The sequence below is a fragment of the Castanea sativa genome, chromosome 3 (genome assembly GCF_040712315.1).
Source record: "Castanea sativa cultivar Marrone di Chiusa Pesio chromosome 3, ASM4071231v1".
NCBI lineage: Eukaryota > Viridiplantae > Streptophyta > Magnoliopsida > Fagales > Fagaceae > Castanea > Castanea sativa.
In genome coordinates this window covers 20,245,320-20,265,563 of record NC_134015.1, presented here as the reverse complement: position 1 = coordinate 20,265,563, position 20,244 = coordinate 20,245,320, and the positions used below count along the sequence as shown (strand labels likewise).

The 20,244-nt window shown below is 37.2% G+C and overlaps 1 protein-coding gene across 2 annotated transcripts; it reads left to right on the top strand.

The window, feature by feature from the left end:
* The first annotated feature begins 3,143 nt into the window (after positions 1 to 3,143).
* Positions 3,144 to 19,332, top strand: LOC142627963 (uncharacterized). Of its 2 annotated transcripts, none has more exons than XM_075801870.1 (8): positions 3,144 to 3,411; positions 4,936 to 5,045; positions 15,000 to 15,211; positions 15,298 to 15,389; positions 18,006 to 18,108; positions 18,227 to 18,369; positions 18,629 to 18,757; positions 18,982 to 19,332. In XM_075801870.1, the coding sequence occupies exons 1-7, from the start codon at positions 3,187 to 3,189 to the stop codon at positions 18,725 to 18,727; spliced, it is 984 nt and encodes a 327-aa protein (XP_075657985.1). In that variant the 5' UTR covers positions 3,144 to 3,186; the 3' UTR covers positions 18,728 to 18,757; positions 18,982 to 19,332. The 2 variants fall into 2 exon arrangements, with proteins under 2 accessions (XP_075657985.1, XP_075657986.1); XM_075801871.1 differs by having other exon boundaries at positions 3,158 to 3,411; positions 18,987 to 19,332.
* The last annotated feature ends 912 nt before the right edge of the window (positions 19,333 to 20,244 follow it).

Genomic DNA, 20,244 nt, shown 5'->3' with positions numbered 1-20,244 from the left:
CATTTGTTAGCCTATTTGTTCAATTATTAAAGTAAGACTGTAAAGAAGATGACCCTACGTAGGAGCATATTTTTGTGTTGGCCGTGAATTTTCAAAGAAAAGGCTGTTCGGTCCACAATTGAAAAAGAAATATTCTCTAAGTTGAATAGTTCTTCTACCTTCCAATTTCATCTGTTTTTTTTAGTACGGCTTACCAATTCAGCAGTTACATCATGTGATAATATTTTTTAGAAAAAAAAAAAACCAATTACACTCTTTAAATTTGGGCAATAGTCATTTTATTAACGTTTCTTTTTGTCATTTTGATCCATTAAGTTCACATAAGTAAAAATAAGTTTTATGTGAAGGCCACAGGATCGGAGCTCCAAAATAAACGTTCCAACGCTGCTCTAACAAGAATACTTTCCGACAGCTTGAGCCTTCAAGTGTGGTCATTGGGTGGCTCACGGTGTGGTGGTTTAGTGGGGGCTCTAAAAGTGACCGACTGAGCAAGGTGATTTGTGGTTTCATTTATATGCTGTTACGCGAAAAATGGTTGAAATTTTGGGATTTATTACACAATAATTGAGTGGGTTTGAGATTAATGCTATTCATTTTTTATTTTACTAAATGTGTGTGTGTGTTTTTTTTTTCCACAATGGATGAAACATGGGTTTGCGATGGTAATTCAGTTTTGATATATATATATATATATATATATATATATATTCTCTTAACATTTTTTTTTAAATTTATACAAGATAGAATTCTACTTTAGTCTAATCTAAGTGTATATGTGTGTGAAGCTCTCTCCTGGAGACTTAAACCCCGGCCCTTGCCCCCCACACTTCACAAGCACTTATACTTGTGGAGTGACTATCGCACCAATGATGTGCGGTGATATTTTCTCTTAACATCTGAAACATGGAGTTGCAAAAATGTTGTGAGGGTATAACTTTTCATTTGCAATGGTTGGTTGCTTTCTTTTCTTTTTCTTTTTCTTTTTCGTTTTCGTTTTCCTTTTTTTTTTTTACAAGATAAAAATTCTACTTTAATCTAATCTAAGTGTATATGTGTGTAAAGCTTTCTCCGGGAGACTTGAACCACAACTCTTGCTCCCACACTCCACAAGTACTTATATTTGTGAAATGACCATCGCGCCAAGGGTGCGCGATGGTGGTTAATTGCTTTCAATCGTCGATGATTCGGTACTCTAATTAGCTTCCATTTAGTGAAATTTTTCTTATTTAATTGTCTTAATTTTTGAGTTTATTTTGTAGATTGGGTTGGATAACGGATTGAAACATTGTCTACCCGCTACAAACCTACCCGTCTGCTTAATTATAAATAAATAGAAAAGTATATATTAGTTCAAAATTTTTAATCGTATATTTTTATTGAAAGTTGATCAATTTACCTAATCAAGTATTACAGCTAATAACTAAAAATTCCTTAAACAAATTATAAAAAGTTAATATTGAAATCCTAAAATCACTTCAGCCGTATACTATAAGCCTTCACCTTCAGCCAACAATGAAGCCTTTTTTTTTTTTTTCCTTTCAATTCTTCACCTTCCATCAGTTGCGTACTCTCCTAAACAACCATGAAGGTAATTGTTTTTTTTTTTTTCTTGTATTGCTTAATGTTTGTATCTATAATTTTTTGAGTATGTTGTTTGTCTTTTTGATTTGAGCTCCATATATTCTTGTAAATCTACAAAATATTTTGTTTTTTGATCTATTATATATATTATAAAAAAATGTTATGGTATTACATGTAAAGCCAGCTATACCTACAAACTCAAATCAATCCACTGAATATGCAAACAAATACAAAATGACATGTAACATTAGATTGAAAAGCTACTGAAGATGCAAACAAATACAAAATGACATGTAACATTAGATTGAAAAGCTAAAGGTCATTTAGTTTCTAATAATAGAGTTAATTTTACTGTTGTGCACATGTAATACTCTTAGTAGTTCTTAACTTCTTATAGTTTGTAATACAGTTAGTTTAGGCACCAATGTTGGTTATCCTTGTATGTAAGTATATATACTCTGTAGTTTATCAAAAGAATAATGTCAACCTGCCCAACCCGCCTAACTCGTCAAGTTGAAACCGTCAAAATTTGTAACCATTCCGCTGGATTTAGAATTTGGTGGGTCGGTGGCGGATTGAAATTTTCCCAACCTGCTAGTGGCGGATTGGATAAAAATATTGGCCTTCACTCACCCAATCCAACCCGCGCACACCCCTACCTAGTATTATGAAACATGGTAGAATCTTAATAGAGGAAATTAAGACCGAAGAATTGTATTGTTTTAACATTGCTACAATTACTAATAAAAATAGGGTAATTATTGGGTACTTCCGGAGTATCATAAATGCGTACTCCCCCTCTCACATAACTATGGGTTCCACTAATTAAATTTATGATGGGACTCACAATTTATGTGAGAGGAAGAGTTCGCATTTATGATACTTCCAGAGTATTCAATAATTTTCCATAAAAATAATATGACTCATTTATAATTTTCCATAAAAGTAATAGTTTTTTTTTGGATTCAGATCCTCTAGAGTTCTTAGGGTACTCTACCAGTAGAGTTCATTAAATCCTAACCACTCTTTAATAATTTAATGGTTTAGATTCTGCCATGTCAGCATTTCATTAATAATATTCTTGAAATAATAAAATAATGTTGTAAACAAAACAATTAAGATGATTGTTAATGAAATGCTGACATGGCAAAATCTAGACCATTAAATCATTAAGGAGTGGTTAGGATTTAATGAACTCTACTTGGTAGAGTACCCTAGGAACTCTAGAAGATCTGAATCTTTTTTTTTTTGTTTTAAATAGGATCCATAAAAAGTAATCGTTGATCCTTCATTCCTTTTGTTCATTTATCATTATGACTTGTTTAGTAAAAAAAAAAAAAACACATGCGATTAAGTATTTTGTGCATTAACTCAATAAGAATTTCAACATATGATAATCCAAATATTCTTTTTTTAAGAGAGTTGAGAAGAAAAAAAAAGAGTAGCATATGTTGAAATTTTATTGTATTTTTTTTTTAATTCTCAACATTTGTCCTTAATTTATATTTTTGGAAAAATTAATTTTTAAACTAAATAATACTAACTTAATGAGAATATAATAAGGGGGTAGCTTTGTGAAAAACAGGGGGGAAGAAGTAGAGCAAAATGGAGGCAGCAGAGGCAGAGTACTTCTCCAAGGACTTCGAATGGGATGAACTCAGAGCAGAGGTCGAAAACGACCCATCGTTTCGCTACCACTTGCTCCCTTTCGAATCTTCAACAATTCCCTCTTCACAAACAACAACAAGAGCAACAACAGCAGAAGAAGAAGAAGATTCAACGGCATGGAAGAGATTTCATATCCGTCACTCCTCCGGCAAATTCTTCAAGGTTCTCAAGCTTTCCTCAAATTCCCCTTCGAATTTCCTTTTGTGGGTTTTCTTTCATTTTTCTTTATGGTCTTTATTTGGTGTTTGGTTGCCGAGAAATCTCAGGAAATGTCAGTAAACCAAAAGGAAATTGGTGGGTCTTTTTTTTATTTTATTTTGTTTTGTATTTGATTGCATTTATAGGAAATTAGTGCTTATACTAAATTTTAGTAAAGCATCACATTTTTTTAGAGATTACTAAATCAAAATTCAATCTTGCATGGCTTTGATTGTTTGCTTATTTGGTTAGATTAGATTCATAGTTTGCATAATATGTGGTTAACATAAGTGATAGTTGCCAAGCTATATACTTAAGAATCACCCACAAATGCTAAATAGCATCAATTCCGATAATTGTTGGAGACCCCTACAAAGGGGAGAATTGTTGTTGTTTTTTTGTTATCCTTACCACAATAATGTCATGAAATAAAATGTAGAAAAAGTAAGTGGGGAAGTTTACTATGTCCTTGTTCCTATTGAAGACTTAGTTTCATCTAAAGTAGAGAAAGTAAGGCCATGTAGAAAGAAATTTACTCGTATAGAAATTTCTTATTTTGTTGCACATGGTACTGGTAGATATTAAAAGGATTGTCTTTCATCTGGAGAGGCCATTGTTGGAAGTCTTTTTTTTTTTAAATTATCCCCCAATAAGTAATAGCAATTGTATTAAACAAAAGACTCTCAAGATAAAATAGAGGATAATTGGAGTACACTGGTTGTATACCAAAGGAGTCGCCACTGTTATCAATAGTACAAACTAGTATCTATGAAGTCATACATATTGGAGATCCAAAGATATCCAATAAAATGAGGGTCCATATAATTGAGATTCCATCCTCTCTAAACATGATTCCTACCCGTCAAAGGTCCTCCGTTTCTCTCTCCACACCTGCCACACCAAGCATGCTGGAATTATATTCCATGCCCTACATCGCAAATATGTAGGCCCTCTTTGCCAACACTGAAGCAACCCTGTTACCATTTTTGGCATTACCCATTTTACTCTAAACATGGCAACAAAATCCCACAATTCTTTGCCTGCTGGACAGTGCAAGAGCATGCGATCAACACACTCATCACTCCTCTTACACATATAACGCCAATTCGCTATTAGTCATCAATCGATTATTAAGATTTTATTGTAAGGATGTTCCTCCATGTCCACAAAGAGAACCCTATCTTTGTTGGGAGCTTCACTTTCCAAATTGCTTTCCATGGATGGATCATTAACTAAAAGCAATTTAAAAATTTTCATTTTAATTTAACCATAGATAATTATAATGTGTTTTATTTATCATAAATAATGTGATACACAACTTTGGGTATTAATTTAACATGGATAATGGAGCTGTCTCTCATGTCACTTTCTTATTGTCAATTTTAAGTTTTTGCCTTGCCTTATTGCTCATGCTGTACATTTTGAGTTTATAAATTTAAGACTTTTGTTTAATTATCTTTTTTTATTGTTTTCTTTATTTGTATGCAGGAGAGACGGTATTTACTAAAGGAGTTCCCAGAACTAGTTTCATGTGGAGAATCTTCTAAGGTTTTGGAGGTGGGATGTGGCAATGGCAGTACTGCTCTTCCAATTTTACGGTAACCTCAAGATGGCCTCAAATCGAATTCAATGTATGCTACTGATTTTTAAATCCTTGACATTTAAAGTAGAATAGTCTAATCCATTTAGAAATTTTCCCGAAATAGATTTCAATATATTAGCTTCTGCTTTTTAAACAATACATTGAATGAACCAGGGCGTTGTGTGCGCGTTTCAGAGTGTGATTGTGAAGAAGGAGAAGAAGAGTCCGTTTCATCAAATGCGAACCCTAACCCTAACCCTAAAAGTAACACCAATACGGCCTCGTTTTGCGGAGCTCCTCAGCCTCCGAACACTCTCATCGTCTTCTTCCTTAGATTATTCCGCCAGTCTCGCGGTGGCCTCCCTCACTTCTTCTCCGAACTTCTCCCTCCTTCTAAGGGTGGTATTGTTCGTGTACAAGGAGATGAGTTCTGGCATATGACTAAGGTTTTGAGGTTGAGCACAAATGATAGTGTTGGATTTGTAGTGTATTTCACAATGTAAAGAAAAGAAAATATGATATAGATGGAGAAAGAGATTCTCTTTATTAGTAGGATAAGGGAAGGTACCTAGGATCCCCTAGAAGATTCTAAGACTCAGTAGTCCTAATGCTACTGTGAACAAAGTCCAAAACAGTTCCACCAGTGTTTATCATGGGTGGTTCCACATTTTTCTTCATTGAATCCAAAACTTTTGAGTTTTCCGTTGTGGAGGGGGGTTCTTTTTTCTCTTTACGGATCTTTGAGAGAGGACATTCTTCAATGCGCTCTGTTTTTCTGGGGAAGGAGAGTGCAAACCGATTCTTGCTCCACTTGGAGGATTTACATTCAAAGAAATCACCTGGTCAATATGCAAGAACGTTTAGAGAAGGTAACATGGTGTTCATCATTCAATTGGGGTCAAACGCACATGGTAAGTTTTTAATGGTATCTGAACTTCTTCATGGTCGACGGAAGGGTACTATCGTGATACCTGAAGGAAGGTTGGGATGTGGCTGGCACTATTTTGGCATAAACTTGAGGAAAATATTGAAACCAGCCTCTCTCTTCAGCCAGGGATCTTCTCAGAGAACTCAGGGTGCTACAGAGGTGGGTGCGGCTGTGGTGGGTGACAGCCCTCATCTCCAAGGCGGTGCAAAAAACATAGGGAAACCAAACATAGGATTTCCCATTAGAGATGTCTCATCTTCCTATGCGTTGGTGGTGGTGGGGCATCGGAAAAATACCACCGGCAGAGGGGTTGAAGGGAAGAAGAAATCTGCTTTGGGAGGGGTGAAGATTTTGTCAGAAAGCAGTCGTAATTTCAGCAAGAAAAGTGACCTAGGACAGAGGGAGCAGGTTGGAGAGAAGCTTGTGTCAGATCCAAGTTGTGCTTACCGTGATTCCTGCAAGGCAAGTACTCTCGGTCAGAGGGAGCTTCTGGGGGCGAAGGTTTTGTCAACGTTAAAGGTAATTGAAAGTGATGGGATGAAATCAGAGCTATCCTTGGACCTATTTATGCGCTTGGAACGTGGGCTAGATGGGAATTGGGCTATTGTGTGGTCTGAGGTAAATGAAGTGGGCCCAAACTCTTTAAAACCCTCAAAGCCCATTATTCATAATCTTGTTCCCTCCAGCCCCATCGTTCCAGCCAAGCCCAGAAGAGTGTGGAGGCCACGCCAAACTCCAATAACGTTAAACACAGCCCACTGCCAGAGCTCTAATCCTATTCTCGTAGCCCACGCTCTGGGATCCAGACTTTAGATGCTGATGGAGGTCCAGGTTCCGAGAGTGGGACAAGTGGGCTCGAGTTCAAGGGATGAAGAGGTGAGGTCGGTGACTGCTCGCGGTGATGACCCATTGACCGGAAAAGATGGAGAGGCTTCTTGCAGCGCCGATAAAGCTATTATCAACGCCGGCAAGGATCCGGCTGGGTTCTCGAGTCCCGATACCAAGATGCCTTATCGGCTTGGGATTTGGGATTTAGGTGTCACTGGGGACTTGATGGTTGGCTCGGATTTGGTAAGGAATGGGCCGGTGATGAGAAATGGACTGGTTCCTAGTGTAGACTTGGGTAAAGTGTTGGAGGTTGAGTTTGGTGAAGGGGAAACACATGTAGAAGAGGTGGATTTAGTAGGGGCTATTCAGTCAGAATCTGGGCTCATTATTCTTCCTCGGGAGTCCAGTGGGGTGGTGGACAGTGGTTGTGGCAGTGGAGAGAACGATAATTGTGTGTTGGAATGTGAACCTCTGTCTCATTGGGGTCCTAATGATCTCAACGTGGGTTCGTTGACTCAGGATTCTGTAGAGGGAGCTCAGATGACTGAGTCTGGTCCACCCTCGGATTGGGTATCCAAGTTGATGAAAAAATTCTATAAAATGGTGGGTTTCCCTATTGTGAGACATGAAGCTCAATGTTTGGCCCTTTTTCGCATCCTGGAACAGGAGTGTCTCAAGGTGAATGACGAAGAGGTGTCTAAGAGACCTGCTAATTCAGGGGCACGAGGCCTTAGGGAGCTTAAGGGGCTGATTTCTTATGTCAATTATGAGGGTGCCACTGCTAGGAGTAAGAGCAGAGCTTCTTTGACTGACTTGGAGGTTGCTAGTAGTTTTAAATGATACTACGACTACTTTCTTGGAATGTAAGGGGGCTTAATAATCCCCGGAAGAGAGAGGTGTGTAAGAACCTTTTAAAAGAGTGGAAGTGCGATTTTGTGTGTATTCAAGAAACGAAAGTTTCGTCTATTGATGGGGCATTTGTTCGGAGTTTATGGGGTAGCCCGTTCATTGATTGGGCTGTTTTGGATGCTGTGCAGTCTTTAGGTGGGGTCTTGTTGATTTGGGATAAGAGGGTTTTTGAGAAGTTGGATGTTATTGTGGGTCAATTTTCTGTCAGTGTATTATTGAGAGGAGTTGTGGATGATTTTGTTTGGGCTTGTACAGGTGTGTATGGCCCTAATGACAATGGTCAACGACCTAATTTGTGGGGGGAGTTGTCTCAGGTGCGCGCCAGGTGGCCCGTGGCATGGTGTCTAGTAGGTGATTTTAATATTATCAGATACCCAAGTGAGAGACTTGGCTGTGAGACTTTCAGCCCTGCTATGCTCGCATTCTCAGATTTCATAGAGAATAATTCTTTAGTTGATTTACCTTTAGAGGGGGCTTCTTTCACTTGGTTTAGAGATTCCGGTCTTCCCTCTATGTCAAGAATTGACAAGGCCTTGGTTTCTCTTGATTGGGAGGAGCACTTTGAGAATGTATCCCAACGGGTGCTTCCCCGTGTTCTTTCAGACCACTGCCCTCTTTTGCTGGAAGTTGGTGTTGTTCGGCGTGGTCGAAGTGCCTTTAAATTTGAGAACATGTGGTTAAAGGATGAGGGCTTTGTGGATAGAGTTAAACAATGGTGGGATGGCTACAGTTTTGAGGGCTCTCCAAGTTTCATCTTGGCTCAAAAATTGAAGGCTCTAAAAGCAGACTTAAAAAAGTGGAACAGGGAGGAGTTTGGTGATTTGGCTTTTAGAAAAAAGAACAAGCTGATTGAGCTGATGGGGTTAGATGTGAGAGAGGAGCTAGTGGGTCTCTCAAATGAGGATCAGATTCGCGCCTTCAACTCAAAGGAGACATAGAGCAATTGGCTTCTCTTGAGGAGACTTCCTGGAGGCAAAAGTCTAGAGCCTTATTTGTGAAAGAGGGAGATAATAATACTCAGTTTTTTCATAGATTAGCAAACTCCCATAGAAATGCTAATCAAATTAAAAGGATGGAGGTGAATGGTATTCTTTATGAGGATGAGCTTGATGTACGCTCTCAAATAGTCCTCTTTTACCAAGAGTTGTATAAGGAAATTGAGGTGGGGCGTCCTTCTATGGATGGGTTAGAGTTTGCTAGTATTGAAGAGGATGATCGGGTGTTCTTAGAGAAGGAGTTTACGAAGGAGGAAGTCTTCCAAGTACTAAAGGAGATGGAGGGGGGATAAAGCCCCTGGTCTTAACGGCTTCACCATGGCCTTTTTTCAGAAATGTTGGAGTGTCGTGGAAAGGGATGTAATGGACTTTTTTGAAGATTTCCATTGACACTCTACGTTTGAACGGTCTTTGAATGCTTCGTTCCTCACTTTAATTCCTAAGAAGTGTAGTGCCGTTAACATTAAAGACTTTCGCCCTATTAGTTTGGTGGGTAGTGTTTATAAGCTGTTGTCCAAGGTGTTGGCTAATAGGATGAGGAGGGTTTTGGATAATCTCATCTCTGAGACTCAAAATTCGTTTGTTGGCGGAAGGCAAATTCTGGATTCAGTGCTTGTTGCAAATGAATGCTTGGATAGTAGGTTGAAGAGCAGAGTTCCGGGTGCGGTTTGCAAGCTGGATATTGAGAAAGCTTATGATCATGTGAACTGGGAGGCCCTGTTTTATTTGTTGGGCCGGATGGGTTTTGGGGTGAAATGGAGGGGGTGGATTAAGGCTTGCGTTTCGTCTGTCCGTTTCTTTGTCCTAGTAAATGGTTCCCCTGAAGGTTTTTTTGGTAACTCCCGTGGGTTGAGACAAGGGGATCCCCTATCTCCGTTGTTGTTTCTATTGATAATGAAGGTTTTAAGTAGACTTTTGAAGAAGACAGAGGAGTGTAATCTTATTCGGGGATTTCAGGTGAGAGCTGTGAACTCTGCTGGGGTGAGTATTTCCCATATGTTATTTGCGGATGACACCATCATATTTTGTGAGGCCTCTAGGGAGCAGCTACTGTCAATAATGTTGGTGTTGTCTTGTTTTCAGGCGTTTACGGGATTGAAGGTCAATGTTGGGAAAAGCGAGATTGTCCCCGTTGGGGAGGTGAATAATCTAGATGCTTTGGCTAATGTGCTTCATTGTAGAGTAGGCAGTTTGCCTATGAAATATTTGGGGATGCCGTTGGGATCTTCTTTTAAGTCTCCCTTGATCTGGAATCCTATTTTGGAAAAGATGGAGAAGAGGCTCTCTGGGTGGAAGCGTCTCTATTTATCTAAGGGTGGTAGGCTCATGTTACTAAAGAGTACTCTCTCAAGTCTCCCGACATACTTTCTATCTCTCTTTACTATTCCTAAAGCAGTGGCGACTAGATTGGAAAGTATTCAGAGGAATTTCATTTGGGGGTCTTCTGAGGGGGGTTTCAAATATCCTTTGGTGGCATGGGATAAGGTGTGTTTACCCGTTGAGATGGGTGGATTGGGGTTAAGAAAGGTGGTGCCGTTTAATCAGGCTTTATTAGGGAAGTGGCTGTGGAGATATAGCCATGAAGATACACACTTGTGGCGTCGTGTTATCTCTACAAAATATGGCAAGGATCAAGGGGGGTGGAGGACTAGGGATTGCAGGAGGTCCCATGGGTGCGGCCTTTGGAGAAGCATTAACGAAGGTTGGGAGAACTTTCTAAGCATCTTTCTTTTGTAGTGGGGGAAGGCACTCGTATCCGATTTTGGCATGACAGGTGGATTGGTGACGTTACTCTAAAAGTTCTCTATCTTGAGCTTTATGTGTGTTCAGCGGTCAATGATGCCTGTATCTCTGAGGTTTTGTGGATTCCAGAAGGGGGTACTGTTAGAGTGTGGAATTTAACGTTTTATAGAGCTTTTGAAGATTGGGAGTTGGCTGCTTCGTATTCTCTTCTCCGGCTTATCCAATCTCGTATTCCACAGGGTAGTAGGAGAGATACCCTTTACTGGCGGCTTAAAGGGGATGGTATGTTTGACACTCGGTCTTACTACCTCGCGATCCGGGGTGCTTCGAATTCTTGGCTTCCTTGGAAGGGGGTTTGGAAACCTAAGATCCCTAAGCGTGTGGCGTTCTTTTTGTGGTCTGCTGCTCATGGTTGGATCCTCACCTTGGACAACCTTATGCTTAAGGGTCGGCCTTTGGTTAATAGGTGTTGTTTGTGTTGCAAGGATGGGGAGTCGGTTAACCATCTTCTTCTGCATTGTCCTGTTACCCATTCCCTATGGTCTTGTATGCTTCAGGCCTTTGGGATTCTTTGGGTTATGCCAGGATCAGTGGCGGATTTGATATCTTGCTGGCATCAGTGGCATGGAAAGGATAAGTCGGACATATGGAACTTGGTTCCAGGGTGCTTAATGTGGATTGTGTGGTTGGAACGAAATCGTCGTTCCTTTGAGGACAAAGAGAAAACCTTGGTTGAGTTAAATCTTTTATGCCAGCGTAGTCTCTTAGAGTGGTCTCGTTGTTGGGGGTTTACTAATTGCTCTTCTCTCTCTGAGTTTTTGTCCTCCCTTAACTTAGTTTCCTAGTAGTTTTTTTCTTATTGTTCATCATCATGAACTTCTTGTATGATTTTCTTTCTATCATTTATAAAAGCATTCGGATTACCTATAAAAAAAAAAAACCAGGATTCTCTAACTTGAACCCTTGACTGAAGTTCAGGTTTAGAATAAGTTTGAAAATTTGAATGTAGAGATAAACTTGAGGTAGAAGTTGGACCTCTAGGAAGCAAAAAGAGGAAAATGATCTAAAGATGCTTGTTCCTGTTGTGATGGTTACTTATTTATAGTTATTACAAATTTGTGTTACCTTACTTTAATGTCCTACTTGTAATGTAATTAATTTATTACATAATGATGGGGATAGCAGACTGGAGTAACAAAGTAGATAAGCCAGAAATAATAGTTAGATATATTAAGATGATTGGCTCAGTTCGATTTAATATTTAATGAAATTAGTTATTCGCCAATAGCCTGCCCTGGTCACCTAGGTTTGTTGAGAGAGGTGGGGTTGTGATGTAGGACAAAATGAGGAATTTATCAATGCCTTCTCTTCACACCCATACCGCCTCCAAAATGCCTTCTCTTCACACCCATACCGCCTCCAAAATGCCTTCTCTTCATACCTGTAACTCCAAAACTCACTAGAAGAGTGGTACTTGAACTCTATAACCAGCCTCCACAATGCCTTCTCTTCACACCCATACTGCCATGGCCTCTGTCCTAACAAGCCTGATTAAAGAATACTACCTTCTAGATTCCCAAACCCCCAAGGTGAATAGGAGTGCAGCATGTATTCCAATTTACTAAATGAAGTTTGAAGTCATCACCCCTACCACCCCAAAGAAATCTCTTTGCAAAAAGAACATGAAGCAGCCAAAGGAAAACACCAAAGAATAAAAAAGAAAAAAAAGAAAAAAGAAAAATAAGTACAAGAAATAAGGGAATATATAAACATTGGGATGGAATACTAGATGTATGTCCCCAAGCTCAAGACTAATCAAATTAAGTCCTTCTGAAAGACGCAAGGAGCTGCTCCCTGGACACTCCATATCCTTGAACGTGTGCCTATTCCACTTCCTCCAAACACACCACATCAAACCCAATGGTGTCAAGTTCCATATGTTAGATGAGTGTTTCCCAACCAATTCATCCATCCAATCAAAAGATAAATCACTCTCTCAGGAAGCAGGCAACACCAAAGATTTAAATACAATGCTCCACAACTGATGGGCCCGCCCGCAATGGATCAGAAGATGGTCCACTGATTCCCCATTACACTGGCACATGCAGCACCAATCCACAATGGAATAACCCCTTTTCCTCAAATTATTTGCAGTGGGAATCTTCTCCCATACTGCTTTCCAGCAAAGAAGGAAAGTAGGAAACTCTCTAGGGAGCCTTAACCTCCGAAATAGCTTTCCAAGGAAAGAAACAGAAGAAGGCTGCACACTATAAAAAGACAGAATCTCAAAATCCCTGCTCTTCCTAAACTTCCACCTCATTCGGTCCTCACCCTGACTAGGTGGAATATTAGATTCCAAAATATGAGTAAAAGCTGCCACCAATTCCATTTCCCAATCATTAAAATCACAATAGAACCACACATCCCAATTCCTCCTCTCCTCACCTCCCCCTTTTGATAGATAATGAGATAAATTCTTTTCCACCCTGATAGTCTCCTAAATGTTCTCTCAATAATGGGGATCCCAAATTGGTTTCACCTTAAAGGGCACTCCTAACAAGCCCAGATACTTCATTGGAAGAGATGTAATTTGACACCCAAGATCATCCACCAAAATACTTCATAGAACTCCTACTTTGACAAGTAAGCCAAATCCTAATTTAGTTGGACCAAAGCTCACATGCATAAACCCATAAACGAAATAAAACATACCTATAAATAAAATTAAATTAAGGTCCACAACTATGACTCATCAATGACAATTATGGATTTATGAAAGTACACTTTACCTTAAAAAAACCAAATAATAATATTATAAAATACTAAAAACCTAATTAATTACCATGAACTCTTATTGTTTGATATTTTCCTTAATCTTAGGCTTCCAAAGAGGATATTTCTTTCCTTCTTGCCACGCAGTATTTGTGTTATCAGGTTGAGCTGTTGAAGCATGGATACTGTAGAAAAGCCTAATAGTCATTTCACTATAAAGGATGATGAACTATTCAAAGAACTATGCAGGGTGCTGAAAATTTGATTGAAGATATTTGATCATAACTTAATTATACCCATGAAAGAACTTGAAAAATATTTTGGAATTTAAAAATCAGTGACTAAGGTTCTCTTTGGTTCGACTTATTGGGTTTGATTTTGACTAGCAGTTTTATTTTTAAAGTTACTATTCTAGATTTTTTAGGGCTAAGAAAAATTATGCTTGGTAACCCTGCAAAATATTGCCAAAACTCTCTCATAGATTGAGCAGAAATGTTCAGGATTGGCATATAGAAACAATCCTAAGATCAAGTTTGAAAACTTAGCATGTTTTTTTACTGAGCCTTATGGTTGTATAATTTTTTTAGTTGCTCAAAAGCAAAATTTTTCTTTATTTGCTTTTAAAATTGTACTCTGTCAGCACAGAACTGAGCAGTTTTTACTGAGCCTTATGGTTGTATAATTTTTTTAGTTGCTCAAAAGCAAAATTTTTCTTTATTTGCTTTCAAAATTGTATTTTTTCAGCACAGAACTGAGCAGTATTTTTTTCCCCCTGCATTTTTGCTTTTAAATTGAGGAAAGTAATTTCTGCTGACCAAACCAGCGCCTAATTTAATTTCTTGTCCTCAAACTATAGATTTTTATGAGTTTGGCTTCTTGGAAAGTACTATTGACAGTTGTGCTGTTATGCCTAAAGCCCCAAAGAGGTTCCCCTGTTTTTTAAAAATTTCTCATTTCAAATGGCAAGTTTCAACTCAATGTTTATATGCTACGTGGGAAGAATTTCATCCTGAAGAGATGGTACGATAGAACCTAAAAAAGCATGTTAACACGTAAAATGGAAAGGATGCATTTCTTTGAGATACCCTTATTTTATTTCAACCCAAATCAATTTTGACTAGTTGAATCTCTAAAATGTACTTCAAATAATTTCTGTTCTTTTGGTTTCCGTGTTCTTGCAGATATTTTGTAATTTATTATTTTTAAATCTTTGTAATGCAACAATTTTTTAAATGGTCAGTGCATGTACCAGAAATATTTACTTGTTTCTTATTATAAAGTTTATGTAGCATCATAAGAACTTTGAATTTTAAGTTTCATCATCGATTAGGGTGGACTATGCAAAGTATTAAGGATTCGGCTGAAAAGTCACCGTTTTAAATAAAACAATTGTTTGAAATATTTTTGGGTCTCTTTATGGAGTTCTTATTGCAATGTCACCATCCGGAACAAAGGGAGTTGGGGGGAGGAGAGAAGGTGGAGGGGTGGCTGGGATATACAATTAGTTTATTCTTGTCTCCTTTCCCTCTTCTCTCCTTTCTTTCCCCCATCCATATGTTTAGCTTTCAAAAACCTGCCAATATTGTTGAAACAGGTAAGAAAGTTCAAAATAGTCATATCCCACAATAAAATTTGCACTATATTTTGTTGATTGGTGAATTGAAAATAAATCTCATAAATTTAATCAAGTTCTTGATCTTTTTCGTATGCTTCGAGCTTTCTACCTGAATCTTAAAGACTGAAACTGAATATTTTTTTGGTGTGTTAAAACCTGAGACTTTGATTTCATGTGTAGTGGCAATGAACACATCATTGTTTATGCGTGCGATTGTAGTAGTGAGATTCTTGAGAGGGCTGAAGAGATTATAGATGCCGCTACTGTAGTGTCTGTTAGACATCGTTTCCGTACATTCTGTTGTGATTTCTCTGTCACTGGTCTTCCAAAGTGGTTGGCCTGCCATACTTGCCGAGAGGTTTTCCTTCAAAAGCAGCAAAATTGCCTGTCAGGTTTTGAGCTTACTGTCTTCCCTGCTCTGTACTATTGTTGTTCCCTTATGCAATATGTACTCTAAGATTTCTTTTTGGTTCTCCAGATGTTAAAGAGAGTCATGAAAGGCATTTTAATGATTCAAATTCAATGAAAGAAAGTACCTGTTGCATTGGCGGTATGGATTTTGTGACCTTGGTATGCACTTTTATTTCTCATTATCCTTCTAAGTTCACATAGCTGTGAGGCCTCTGGATGTACCTTGGAAATGTCAAAAGATAAATGAGTGCCTGGTATCTTAAGACTAGTTGTCTAATAGTTATGACAACTTTTTTTTTTTGAAAACAAGTTATGTCAACATTTAAGTGAGTTTAGTTGTTTTTAGCTCACTTGAATGATTATGCATTTCAAATTTCAATACAGCTTCTTTTTATTTTCATTTGATAACTGCAATGATGTCACCACATCTTCCTACCAAATCTTGTGTTCTTATTCCATGTAATTTGAAATAGATTAATCTGATATCCATGGACAGAAATATGCCCTTGGTTTTTTGGTTGCAAAACTTTTTTCAATGAAAAGCTTCATGTAAACTGCCTTATACTCTGCAGTTTGTTATGTTCAACATAGTAACACATGGAATCTGACCTTTGCATTAAGTTCTTCAAGTGTCATTCTTCTGGGTTTTTGGCTTGTAATTACCCTTCAATTCCAAAGTGTAGCAAATGTTTGCTGGGGACCATGCCTTAACGCATGCAAAAAGATTTATATCAATATCATGCTTGTTTGTGGGCAACAGAATTTTTAATGTAAGGACAAAGATCCTATTGCTAAAGCAAGTGAGCTCTAGCTCAAAGGCACCTCCTGCCTTAAAAATGGGGTGGAGGATGGGATCAAGACACTTTGACACTTTGGGTGCATTTGTAACTTTTCAATCTAAGAAAAAAAGAATTAACCTATTTTTAATGGAAAAAAATGAGTATACTTTTTTATTAGCAAATGCGGATACACCCTATGCTTCTTGTGTTATGAATGTCTTTTATGACTTCAGCAAGGAAGCAATAACTAGAACTATTGGTATTGAATGTTAATTGCTATCCATACCTGTTTAGGTTTGTAATGTTAGAAAGAAGGATGCTCGTGATTGTATTGTTCTGTAAAATCTTTAGTAATGAAACTTTATTATGCTTCTTTCTGTTCTGCATAGCTTTCATGATCCACTACTGTATCAATCTGTTATCTTGATTGAGACTCATTACTTGCCTAGTGACGGAGTGGTAATGTACTTTGCATTATGAACTCATGGTGCAAGGTGATGCTTGGATGATTCATTTTTTGTGTATATGGCCTAACTTATAGATAATTTCCATCATTTTTTCAATTTGTGGATTTTGTAATTATTCTTCAACCCTTTCTTCTCCCCTTGAGTCTCATCTACTAATGGATTTAACCAATAAATGAAGCTTTCATTTGTTTCAATGTAAAACATTTTCAGGGAAAATGGTTTATTTTGTGTTGTGGGTCAAGGGACTTGACCCACAAAACTTGGTAGGAAGTGGTGATGGTGGTGGGAGGAGTGAGGGTGATACTTGCCAAGTTGCTAGTTACCACATACATGGGTGATGGTTTTTGGAGGAGTGACACAACATGTTATGTCTCAAGATCACGTGGAACCAAATGGGAATCACGTGCAGTCAAGTGGTGAGATTGCAGAAAGTGGCTAGAGATAAGAATTATAAGAAGATAAGGATAATGCCTCAAGATTAGTTGTTATTTGCAGTAGATTAGTATCATTTGAATTAGGATTGTTATTTGAATAAGGAGCTATCTTGCGATAGGACTCTGTTAGATAGGATTTGGTTATCTCTTGTATTTGAATTCCAATCCATCTTGTATTTAAGAGTATTAAGTGAAATAAGAGGCAGTCAGAATTTTAATCCCAAATATCTCTCTCTCTCCCTATAACTTCTAGGAGGGTAGTCGCCTCGAATACGACTAATTTATCCATCAAATTGCAGTTTACTGCACAACATCTATGGGTTATTGTTTGGCTGGATCAGGTACATGCAGGTGTCTATTTGTGTTCATTGTGAATATGTAAAATAATGCGGGAGTGACTGTGTTTAGGAGTCTATTTGTTAGTGGGTTGTTAACATGTAATGGGTCATGTAGTGAGTCCATTTGCCCATGTAAACCACTTAGAAGTTGTTTGAGGTTTTTAGCAGTTTGTTATGGAATTGGTTATGCAGTCCATGTTTATATATTGGTTGTTTATCTATCAATGAACTGAGCAAGTAGTTTGGTCCCTCATATTCCTTTCCCTCAAAGTAAGCCCCTCTTAACAAATATTGCGCGTAAAAGAAGTCACATAATAGAAGGGGAAGTGAGGTTGTGGTGTTGGCACTGTGGATTTTTTTTTTGGGGGGGGGGGGATTCGGGGAGAGGTGGAGAGATTTGAAAAATGGCTTTCGTTTCAGAAAAGTATAACCCATTTGTGATATAGGAAAATATGGAAAACATTTCCCAGAAAATATTTTATATTGAAACAATATGGAGCCTCAATCAGAAATAAGTTTTGTGATATCTACATGATCATCTTTTGTCTGACAGTTCTTTTGGTGAATGCATCTTGCATATGGTTCCATGACAATACCTGCTTCTTTTCTTAATTAAAAATGTCTTTAATCCTGCTTGAATCATTTTCCCTAATCAACACCCTCAACCCTGCATTTTGCATGTCCTATCATTGTATCACATGATTCGGAATTAAAGAAATAATGTCTGAGTTGCTTCTTTTGTTGTGTAATATGTCAGATATTTACACTATCAGCCGTAACATTCCAGAGGATGCCAGCATCCATTACGGAGTGCTTTTCTGTTTTAAAGCCAGGAGGCATGCTCTTATTTAGGGATTACGGTAATAGATTAAAGAATATGAGATTGCTTTTTGAATTTAGCGTACTCTATTTTTAAATTGGAAGTTTTGGAATCTTTTGTCTTACACCTGCTTACTAACGTTAAGCTGAGGAATTCAGGCCTCTATGATATGACCATGCTTCGATTTGAGCCCAACCAAAGAGTAGGGTTAATGGAGTACACGCGATCAGATGGAACCCGTTCTTATTTCTTCTCTTTAGATACTGTCAGAGATCTCTTTGTGGGTGCAGGTTTCATTGAGGTACACCCTTTTCTTACTTTTGGGTTGACCTAAACTGGTAACAATTGCAGTCTAAAGTTTCATATTGCACTGATTGCTGCTGATTTACAATATCTGAAAGAAAGGAATCTAATTTTTCATATGATTTTTTACTCGTTATTCCATGTACCTTAAATATTTATTTTTACTCCCCATAGTTTCCTTCCATTTGGAGTTTCAATCTCCAAATAAACGTTTTCTTTTTAACTCTGATTATTATGGATCTCTAATGAACCTGCAGCTTGAGCTTGAATATTGTTGTGTTAAATCTGTGAATCGCCGAAATGAGAAGACCATGCGGAGGGTGTGGGTTCATGGGAAGTTTCAGAAGCCCATGTGAATTATTTATCAAGATACCTTTCTTTTTGAGGTACTATTTGAACAGATAATGATCTTTTTTAAACCCTACAGTTTGCTCTGAAAAACTTTTCTTTAATATTTGGAATTCTAAGGATAGATACCTACATCATTTCAATTGATGCAAAATGCATGTAAAGTTAAAATGAGGGAAAGATTATTTTCATAGAATAAAAATGAAGTCCAAATTATTATGCCCCTTGACATGATCTAACTTAATGCATCTTCATATTGTAGCAAAGATTACATACTGTGTGTTATCACATGGCGAAGTGGAGATGGAATGGAGTTTGGAAATGTGATTTCATTCCACATTCTTGAATGTGGAATATGTAAGGCGATTATTATTATTATTATTATTTTTATTTTTTGGAATTTGGGTGAAAGCGTTGGCCATTAATTTGTTTCAAATTTCGGATAAGTGCCTTATTGGGGCTGAGATGAATGGGTTCCCTTGTTGTAGCAACTCTCTCTCTCTCTCTCTCCCTCTCAAAGCTTAGACAAACCTTAGACACCCAAAGCTTGTACTTGGAACCTTATGTATGATGGAACCTTATGTATGGTTGAAACTTATGTGTCTTCATTTCATGTGTGGCTTGTAGATGGTTGTTTTAAATCGACTTCGTTGTGTGACAAGATTTTAGTTTTAATTAGTTGCAGACGCGCGATGCGTGGGAAATAAATATTATGTAATAAGGTATAATATATAAAAAGTAACAATTACTTTAAGTATTGTCTATTTTTTTAAGAAGATTTTTACAAGTAATTATTTTTTAATATTTTTATCTCTACAAATGTATCATTTTACTATTTTTTGTGTGTTTGATTAATATGTTTTAAAGGTGAATTATATTCTTTTAACTTCTATTTTAATATATTATATTTGCCTAATATACAACTAAATTTTATAAATTTCAAATTTATTATTCAAAATTCTCTTCTCTTAAAGAATAAAGAAATTATCATAATGATCAAAACTCATCACAAAATTACAATGTTATCTTAGATAAAATTAAAATGAAACTAAAGGAATAAAAAAATAGAATTTATAATAATTTATTACTCAAACAATTGGTAGGCATATTCAAATTCCTTTTTAAAAAAAAAAAAAAAACTAAGTATTAACCCAAATCAAAATTCAACCAAAGTTATAAAAGGGAAAGAGAAGACTTTCTAACAGGAAATCAGTAAAAAAAAAAAAAAAACACACACACAAAATACCATAACACATATTAAAAAAGAAAGAAAAAAGAACTATCAACCTTAATTAGAGGTATAAGAAAGAACAAAAATTCATTGAGAGAGAGAGAGAGAGTACTCCCAGTTTTATGAGGGAAAAATATGAACTAAATGAGAAAAATGATATCAAATTTATACAAAATATAATGGAGAGAAGAATAGTCAAAATATGTGAACGAGGAAGAAAGTGTAACTGTAAAGTTGAGAGTAGTGTGGAGATAAAGAGATAAAAAGGAAGAGAAAAGGTTGGAAAAAATGTAT